This window comes from Tasmannia lanceolata, unplaced genomic scaffold (genome assembly GCF_043159265.1).
Source record: "Tasmannia lanceolata isolate RefF3 unplaced genomic scaffold, GAP_Taslan_0.1 ptg000013l, whole genome shotgun sequence".
NCBI classification, from domain to species: domain Eukaryota; kingdom Viridiplantae; phylum Streptophyta; class Magnoliopsida; order Canellales; family Winteraceae; genus Tasmannia; species Tasmannia lanceolata.
Window position 1 is genome coordinate 1,093,958 of NW_027518690.1, and position 10,286 is coordinate 1,104,243.

The 10,286-nt window shown below is 37.3% G+C and overlaps 1 protein-coding gene across 1 annotated transcript; it reads right to left on the reverse strand.

Moving 5' to 3' along the window:
• Positions 1-1,002: 1,002 nt before the first annotated feature.
• LOC143889424 (UPF0481 protein At3g47200-like) lies at positions 1,003-5,291 on the reverse strand. The gene is made up of 2 exons (XM_077393625.1): positions 4,333-5,291; positions 1,003-1,886 (listed from the first exon to the last, which is right to left on the reverse strand). Exons 1-2 carry the CDS (start codon positions 4,546-4,548, stop codon positions 1,383-1,385), a joined length of 720 nt encoding a protein of 239 aa, XP_077249740.1. The 5' UTR covers positions 4,549-5,291; the 3' UTR covers positions 1,003-1,382.
• Between the last annotated feature and the right edge of the window lie 4,995 nt (positions 5,292-10,286).

Consider the following 10,286-nt stretch of genomic DNA (forward strand, 5'->3'; position numbering starts at 1 on the left):
GAAGCAAAAGACATTAAGAAATGATGACAAACGGAAGTGAAAAGACATGTCCATTTCTTCCCAACGGATAGTTTTTCGAATAGTTGCGGTCGACCGGGCTACCACGGTCGTCCGCCGACTTACTTTTGTCCATTTTATTTTCTACGATCCAAAGAACCGCGGTCGCTCGCCCACACCTTTCTGGAAATTGCTCACAATTCCAGATACCAATCCCCGGTCGCCCGGGATACCCCGGTCGACCGGCCCTGTCTAAAATTGTTTTTATAATTTAAATAAAACTTAAGAAAATTATTTTAATTTTCTCAATATCATTTTGCAAAATCTCTAACAAAACCTGCCCTTAAAAACCCCAACCCTAAGATGGGCCACATGTGCCATCTGTACAGCCAACCCAAAAAAAAACGAGGGGCACGTGTTAAAACTTAGAAGTATAAATGATTAAATAACACCAACTCTCAGCTTAAGCTTTTGGAGTAATTGATTGTTTTATATGAATTATATGAAGCATAAACATACTAAATGATATGCTTCAGGGAGATAATCCTAATCTATCCTGATTATCACATTCAACTAACTACCTAATCTACTTACTCTAAAAATGTAGATCCAATGTTCAGACTTGATCTACTCTTAACAATAATAATGGCTTCCTCTTTGTGGAGATTTGAAAAAGGCAAAGAATCCCTCGTTCGGCATTCCCAGCTTGGAAAGATTTTTATTAATCTGTTTCCTCATCTGAGCAACCTTTCAAAATAAAAATAAAAAATGGCACTCTACTGAGCAACTCGAAATCAGTTCTGCAGATTCTCATTAATCCTTTTCTGCGGGCAAGAATGAGAAACCTTGCGGAGCTCGCTAGACCTTGGCTTGTGTCTTCATTAACTGTCCGCTTCGAAGGATACCACCTTGTCACTCTCACACCATTGGATAAACTAGTATTCCATTGAAAAAATTTCAAACATGGCCTTAGTGGTATGCTATAATGAGAATTTTAAACCAATCAATTATGGTCAAAGTAACCACTTTTCCTCATTAGTCATTAATTACAACACCCTTGAATCTTATTTAAAACAAGAAGGATGAAGAGAATGAATTGAAAGCATCAGAGATAGTGGGTGTGGGGAGTGAGTCATCCAGTTTTGTAGTAAGAGCGAACTGTGTAAACGGTTTGTATGATTGTAAGGGCCAAAAGAAGAGCTGCTGCCAGAAGGGCGATGATGCTCCAAGGGGTATCAAAGTGCTTTTCTCTAAAGTTGGAACTCCACTTGCGAAGTCGCATCTTCCACTTGCTTGTTTTCTTGTAGGGGTTAATCACATGATGCAATGTAAACTTGGGGTGGAACCCCATGTCATGGTGGACCTTTCGCATGAGCTTAACGATCTCAATTCTTATCTTTATCGGTATTGATGAAATCTTTGTGCCTTATCATGTTCAAGTCTTGGACTGTCTGGATGAGACCTCCCATGTGGATAACATATGAACTAACATGGTGACGTTCGCCAACGTGAAGATGTTCAAAGGCCATGAGATTGAGGAGTAAGGATTCTGTACAATTATAGATGTAAATAGATGGGAGGTATAGGATGCCTTTCTCTTTGTCAAATGCAAATCCAGTGAGGTTGTTTTTTCTGCTTACGTTGAACTTTACTTTCGCATCTCTCTTTAGCAGCATCGCAGGAATCACATTCACATCTAGCACCATAGCGGGAATCACATTCACATCTAGCACTCCATAAGTACCCAACTCTCCAACCAAGTACTTCCTGGCAAGGTCCAACAGATGCATGCATGTGTTGGAGCCCAAGTCCGTGTCTTCTACTTTGAAGATAAAAGTAGATCTAGACCGAATGAACCTTACCATGAGATCATTTACCCATTTGGTACTCTGCATGTTCAAGTTAGAAATAGAGTGAAACACAGTAAATGAAATAAAAGCGAGAAATTACATAAATCTCCAAGTTTCAAAATTTATCCATGAAAATCCATTCAATTTTTTTTTTTATTACTAAAATTACAAGTTGTTTGCCTCAAACAACTTATCAAGGTTTAATATGTTTAAAGAGATAGAGATATTACATGGTTTCAGCAAGTATTTGTTAAAAAGTGCAGTTAGGCCTACATGATTGGATCATCCAAATCATTTATTTTTTGTCTGTAGTTAAATAGGCTGTACTTCATAAATCATCTCCAGACGGTGATCTTGACCCTCGATCTAAAGTGGTTTCTGAACTGTGACATCCCTCAATGGATCGGATGATTAGAATTATTTTATAGGGATGATTTTCTAGGAATTATTTTTGGGGCTTTTGGTTCGATAGCAAGGGTTGGAGGTAATGTTCGTTTATTTCAGGGTTACCTCTTGATTTGGTCCGCGGTATGGGGTTCTACTCTTGCTTTTATTTTCTTGGGTTTCCTCTTGAGGTCAGTTCCGACAAGAGGCAGGGGTTTTAGTATACTTAGAAGATCGGGATGTGGATCTTGTCAATAGGGATGATTTTAGTAGATTATTTCTCTGATTACTTCTTTACTTGTTGGTTATGGCCTATCCCCGTTCCAGTTTCTGATATTTGTATTGAGGGACTTCTGACCCCCATTGCTTTTATATCAATGAAACATGTCGCCATTCAAAAAATAAAAAATAAAAAATTCTAGGAATGACATATTTATGCTGGGGCAGAATAAATGAAGGGTTTGGATGATCAGGCGATCCTAATTATACAATCAGGATACATAAAAGAGCAGTACAAAGCATAAACATGCAGTGACTTAAATTATGGCCCCAAAAATATCTAAATATATGGGAAAATCATGTTGACATAATTATCTTGACAATGACTAAATACCCAAACAACAACAACAAAAAATGGAGAGGGAGAGATAGAAGAGACGAAGTAGTTCATGTCCCTTGGTGTGGTATATTTGCTGCATAATCACTAAAAGACCCTCCTTTTCAGGGCTAATTTTCATATAAGCACCCTCCTAACTAAGGCTAATACCAACCGTGCCTGCAATAAACGCCGACCAAAGTCTCTCCGCCTGGCCGTTTCGGCCTTAATATGGTTAAGATCGGCTGGCATAAGTTGATCCAACGGTTGTCGGAAAACCTATCTGTAACATAAATTAGACTTTTAGATCGGTTTTATTGAGGCTGGCAGACCCATTTTTTTCCCTTTGAACACTCCTCATACTAGGGCTGGCTAGGTGTGTAAACGGATCGAATTCGAAGCGGATGACTATATCCGAATTCGATTACAGTATACACTATCTAAATTCGGATTCGAATTCAAATTCGACGGATATTTAATATCTATTACCGAATTCGATTCCGGCGGATATTGTTCGAATTCGGATATTATCTGTATCAGTTTATCTGGTAAATTTGAACATTTTATTGCAGCACTTTATCTTTCTTCTCCTTCTTACTACTCGAATGAATTTTCTATACCATAAAACCGGACCTCTATCTTCTCTTCTCAAAATTAACAAACCCTAAAATATATGAGATCCTCTTCTTCCTTTTAAAACAGAGAGAGAGAGAGAGAGAGAGAGAGAGAGAGAGGAGAGAGATGGATGGTGTTGGTAATGGTCTTTGGGGTTTTTTTTGTGTATATGATGGAATAGGTTTGGGCTATTTTGGACAGGGGAAGTGAGAGTGATGATGGTGGAAGATGAAGGGAAATGGGGATGGAGGTGGGGATTGGGTTAGAGATGAAGGTGACTGACGGTGATGAAGGTGGCCGTGAGAAGGTGGAGAGGGGCGGCGGTGGATTTTGGTAGGGGTTGGGGGCACCAAGAATGCCGGAGTTGGTGTCTCGGCCTCCTCCTTTCTCTTCTCTCTTGCTTCTCCTAGCAAACCTTATAAGCCCCCTCTTTTAATTGCATTTTGGGTTTTTATATAACCCTAAGTTAGAAAATTGACCCGAGCGTCTAAAAAGAAAATTCACTTTTCTTTTAGAAACAAAATATAGTGCGTCATTACTAAAAATAAATATTAATGATAATATTAATAATAAATAAAAAGGATGTACTTCTCGCATTCGGATGTTAAACGGATCGGATATACCATTTACCAGATTCGCATCCGCTAAGAGCCCGATATCTCATAAACGGATACGGATAATATCCGCTTGAAACGGATTCGGATAATACTCGTTTTAAACGGATTCGGATGTGTACAGTAATCGAATTTTTGAAAATCCATTTACACCCCTAGGGCTGGCAATTAAACCCGCGAAGATGTATGTGTACATAACTACATATACATATGTAGAGGGATAGATATAACGTTAAAAAATGAGATAAATTTTGTAGTAGTTTAGAGTAAGTCTCACCTCATCCAGTGTCATTCCTGTTTGAACAGCTACCAATTTGTAGAGAACAAGTAGAGGTATTTGGTTTTCGATCTTCAACATGTTCTCAAAAACAACTTCGCTCATATTATATTTTCCATGTTTGCTGAAAATAGGGTCATTTCTAGCATAGTGGCCATATCCAGTGTTGGTGAATTTGCGCAAGATTTCAAGTATGAAACATCCATCGTGAAACATCAGCTCTAAGAATTTGTCTTTGTCTACCCTTCCGCTGTCAATCAAGACTCCATCAAGTCTTCCACGACATCCTCTAATGCCTGCATGTAACTAGTCTTGTGTTTTTGTGATATCTTGAGTAAGTGAAGAACAGCTCTTACCTTATGTTCCTCCACGGGCATAAGCTCTGGTTCCTCATGATGATAAGGACCCAATGAGACGAAATGAGGGTCGTATGCTTTACTATTGAGATTTTTCAGAAACGACGGGACTCTATAAATGCACCATTTGTTCCAGAAATCCTGATTCCAAATATCGATAGACTGATGTGCCATCCCTTCAAACTCCTAGTGATCTCTGGCTTGGAGTTGGTCACATGAAACTAAATCAGTGCCCCCCCTCTCTCTCTCTCTAGTCATCTAAGATGTTTTTATTCTTTATTAGTGGGAAACTGAAGAACAATGGCAAATGAAAGATTCATTCCCCTTTAACAAAAGTATGAAACAGAATAATTAAAACACATTCTAGTCACACGGAAAGCACAAAAAACATTTCTTCGTTGCTTTAACTGAAAATGGCTGAAGGGAAATACAAGAGGGCTGTAAAGCAAAGAAACTATAGTTCATGGTGGAGGAAAACACAAAAATCTCTCCTTTGTTGCCTGTTTGTTTTAGATTATGACAACCGATTGTGTAATTTTCGGTCTAATAATAGGTTGGGGACTCCACAATCGGTTGTCATAATCTAAAACAAACAGAGGCTTGATGGTGAATGATGTGAAAGGAAATGTTGCTAGGCTGTAAAGCAAGGCAAACAAACATAGCCTTAATGGTGAATGTTGTGAAAGGAAATGTTGCTAGGCTGTAAAGCAAGGCAAAGGTGGCCCCCTAAGAATGAAAATGCTGCTTTGGTTTTTTGACCAGTCATTTTCCTCTCATTTGGGCATTATTGCTCTTTTCCAAAGCAATAAGGTCCCATAGTTTTGGATGTACATAAGATGGAAGTAGAAGGAAAATGTAGGGAGGTGATAAATTTGCAACCCCTGTAGGATAATTTGCACCCCTTTCAACTTGAATTGTGGCAAACTTAGCTTTATTACTTCAAATCAAGTTATAAGGGGTGCGAATAATCCTACAGGGGGTGCGAAATTATCATCACTCAAAGATGTATTCTTACTTCTTTACTTTCCAATTTGAGAGAAAAGTGAAGGGTAAAAAAAAAAAAAAAGGGAACTTACTAGGCAATTTCGCATAAAGACATTTCACGGCTTCCTTTTTTAAGGAGAGAATAGCCCACCTTGTATTTGATTTTGTCCTTTTCAATTAATTTATCTGAGGTTGCTCTTCTCTCCTGAAAAGTGAGCCGCAAAAAGGCTTTTTGCAAAATTGCCTAGCAAGTCCCATAAAAAGGCTTGCATTTGGAAAACTCAAATGCCGTTGGGTGATCTAAACAATTGATTCCTCCAGTTTTAACTTAAAGGTGAATATCATGTGGCTGTCGGGTACTGTCAGATAATGACCTCGGTCATACTCTCAGTCCCCAATGTTTAAATGGAATGAAAAACATTTTTTGATGGAAAATATTTTCTCGGAATTTTTTTCTTTTCACAATTTAGAGAGAAAGGTTAATTTAGAAGGATATTATCATAAACCGAAGGTTCCTCTAGGTAAAAATTGCATAGGGTTGGTTAAAGTTATATTTTCTATATGTAAAAAAGTAGGAAATATCAGTCGTAAAAAAATGAGTACCCTAAGAAAGTTTCGCATAGTTGCAAAAAAGAGAGAAGAAAATTGTGTTGAAATTATCATTGTTTTGACTAATTAAAATGAGAGCTCTCTTAGTTGTGGAGTTGGTTAATATAACAGTGACATGCCATGAAACGCACCAACATAGGACGACTCTATCATCGTTCTGATAAAGTCATAAGGGTATTGGGGTCACTTTCCCTCCTGTTTTTGAAGAATCACCCGTGTTTAATATTTACTTTAATGGGTACCCGTGATCTGTAATTTTTGGTAATTAATGCCCTCATTTCGTAATTTTTTAGGATTTTCTCCAGAAAAAATACTAAAATAATGAAAAGGAGAATCATGTAAGCACCAACGTTGGAGGACACTATCTTCGATCTGATAATGTCGTAAGGGTATTGGGGACTCATTCCCACCCGTCTTTTATGAATCGCCCATGTTTAATAATTACTTTCGCGGGCACCGGTGATCCGTAATCTCCCATAATTAATGCCGTCATTTCGTACTTTTCTCCACAAAGAAAATACTAAAATAATGAAAAAGGAGAATCATGTAATCACCAACGTTGAAGGACTACTGATAATGTCGTAAGGTTATTAGGGTCCTTTTCCTACCCGTTTTTAAAGAATCACCCGTGTTTAATAATAACTTTTACGGGTACCTGTGATCCGTAATTTCTCGTAATTAATGCCCTAATTCAGTTTTTTTTTCCAGGATTTTCACTACGAAGAAAGTACTAAAATAATGAAAAGGTGAATCATATAAGCACCAACATAGGAGGACTCCATCTTCGTTATGATAATGTCGTAAGGTTGTAGGGGTCTCTTTCCCACCATTTTTTAAGAATCACCCGTGTTTAATAATTACTTTTATGGGTACCCGTGTTCCCTAATTTTTCGTAATTATGCCGTAATTCAGTACTTTTTTCAGGATTTTCCCTACAAAGAAAATTCTAAAATATTGAAAAGGAGAATCATATGAGCAGCAACATAGAAAGACACTATCATCATTCTTGTAATGTCACAAGGGTATTAGGGTCTCTTTTTTGCCCGTTTTTGAAGAATCACACATGTTTAATAATTACTTTACCTGTGATTCGTAAATTTTCGTAATTAATGCCCTCATTCTATAATTTTTCACGATTGTCTCCAGAAATAAAATACCAAAATAATAAAAAGGAGAATAATGTAAGCACCAACATAAGAAGACTCTTTCTTCGTTCTGATATTGTCGTAAGGTTATTGGGGTCTCTTTTCCACCCGTTTTTAAAGAATCACCCGTGTTTAATAATAACTTTTATGGGTACTTGTGATCTGTAATTTTTCGTAATTAATGCCCTAATTCCGTACTTTTTTCAGGATTTTTCCTACAAAGAAAATACTAAAATAATGAAAAGGAGAATCATATAAGCCCCCACATAAGAGGACTTTATCTTCGTTCTGATAATGTCGTAAGGTTATTGGGGTCTCTTTCCCACCCGTTTTTAAAGAATCACCCGTGTTTAATAATAACTTTTATGGGTACTTGTGATCCGTAATTTTTCGTAATTAATGCCCTAATTCCGTACTTTTTTCAGGATTTTTCCTACAAAGAAAATACTAAAATAATGAAAAGGAGAATCATATAAGCCCCCACATAAGAGGACTTTATCTTCGTTCTGATAATGTCGTAAGGTTATTGGGGTCTCTTTCCCACCCGTTTTTAAAGAATCACCCGTGTTTAATAATAACTTTCATGGGAACCTGTGATCCGTAATTTTCTGTAATTAATGCCCTAATTCTGAATTTTTTTCAGGATTTTCCCAACAAAGAAAATACTAAAATAATGAAAAGGAGAATCATATAAGCACCAACGCAGGAGGACTCTATCTTCGTTCTGATAATGTCGTAAGGTTATTGGGGTCTCTTTGCCACCCATTTTTAAAGAATCACCCGTGTTTAATAATTACTTTTTTGGGACCTGTGATCCGTAATTTTCTGTAATTAATGCCTTAATTCCGTACTTTTTCAGGATTTTCCTTTTAAAGAAAATACTAAAATTGTGAAAAGCAGAATCATATAAGCACCAACCTAGGAGGACGCTATCTTCGTTCTAATAATGTCGTAAGGTTGTAGGGGTCTCTTTCCCACCAATTTTTAAGAATCACCCGTAATTAATAATTACTTTTAGGGGCACCTGTGATCCGTAATTTCTGATATTTAATGCCCTCATTCTGTACTTTTTCTGGATTTTCTTTACAAAGAAAATACTAAAATAATGACAAGGAGAATAATGTAAGCACCAACATAGGAGGAGTCTTTCTTTGTTCTAATAATGTTGAAAGGTTATTGGGGTCGCTTTCCCACCCTTTTATGAATTACCCGTGTTTAGTAATTACTTTTATGGGCACCTGTGATCCGTAATTTTCTATAATTATTGCCCTCGTTCCTTACTTCTTTGGAAATTTTCTCTATAAAGAAAATACTCAAATAATGAAAATAAGAATCGTGTAAGCACCACCCTTTTGTATCATGCCCATTCGTTTTCTTTCCCTGAATATATGGTTGGTGATGTATGTGTATTTATTATTGCAATAAATTTAAATCACCATCATATTTTAATAATTGCACAAACTAAGTTTGTCTTTTCCTTTTTGATTGGCCTTTGAGAGCTTTTGAGTACTGTAATAACATTTGACAGCTGTTTCAATTATCAAAGACAAGCTGAGTTAGTGCAATTAATTAAGGGCGACGATATTTTCAGCCCCCTTCAGTACGCATTCGCCCTCCTTATAACGTGACTTTAACGCTTTTTTGACGTCAAATCACGTTAAAAGTGGGGGCGAATGTGTACTGCCGGGAGGGGAGGAATATCATCGCCCTTAATTAAACATGGTAGTGCAAATATCCGTATAAATTATAAAAGACAAGCTGAGTTGGTGCAATTACTAAAACATTGTGCTGCAAATATCACTAACCTATATAATAGATAAATAAATGGGATTTGCTAGGGAATTTTGCGGCTGCATTTTGCATGAGAGAGCAGCCACGCATGCTCACTTTTCAACAGATTTTCTCTTATCTATTTAATTCATCTAAGGTGGCTGTTCTTTCATTTAATAGTCAGCCACCAATTGCCTTTATGTGAAATTCCCTAGCAAATCCCTAGATAAATAGATTGTAGATAGATGTCTCTTATGTCGTTGAATGTTATGTTGCCTGACCGAATGTGATCTTTGGACAAATGAAGATCCACCGTAGACACTATTAAATGGATGATCCGTTCAATCGAAGGTGATCATGAGTTAGGCCATGAAACCAGTAATCTGTCTCTGTTTTTTTGTTTTTTTTTTTTTTTTTTTTTGGGGGGGGGGGGGGGGGGGGGGGATTTGCATAATTTGTTGCCGATGACCCAAACAATTGCTTAACTAAATCAAGTATGGTAGGCAAGCCCGTATTTGATGTGCCATTGCATAAATAGGGTTTGCCCCAAAAATCATTTCCATAAGATGATCCCAACCCTCCCATCTATGGAGGTTTCCATAATATATATGCAGTTCCTTTATCGATTGGATGTTTAGGATCATCTTATGAAAATGATTTTTCAGGCATGACCTATTTTGTGGCCCATCAAATTGATGGTTTGGATCATCTAGTGTGGTCCGGACAATACTTTTTGAAAAGGAAAATGATATGGAGACCTAGAGTACGACCTAAAAAGGGACCTGCAATGAGAATATGCCATGTGTCAAAGAAAGAAAAAAACTTTTGTGGGGCCCACTTCATAGCGTCAAACAATTATCAGAAGAGACTTTATCTTCGTTCTGATAATGTGGGGCCCACTCCGTTCTGACCAAAATTGTCATAAAAATTACTTTTGTGGGTCCCACTCCGTTCTGATAATGTCGTAAGGTTACATAGGAGGACTTTATCTTCATTCTGATAATAGCGTCAAACAATTTGTTGGGTCCTCTTTTGGGTCCTACTCTCGGTTTCCCTAGCAATACTCTTTTGAAAAATATTGGACCATATG

Excerpts from the sequence above, each read along its gene's own strand:
- LOC143889424 (XM_077393625.1), bottom strand. The coding sequence starts at position 4,548 with ATGTTTCACGATGGATGTTTCATACTTGAAATCTTGCGCAAATTCACC. Across the intron at positions 1,887-4,332 it reads CAGGAATGACACTGGATGAG|AGTACCAAATGGGTAAATGA; the intron begins GTGAGACTTACT and ends TTGAACATGCAG.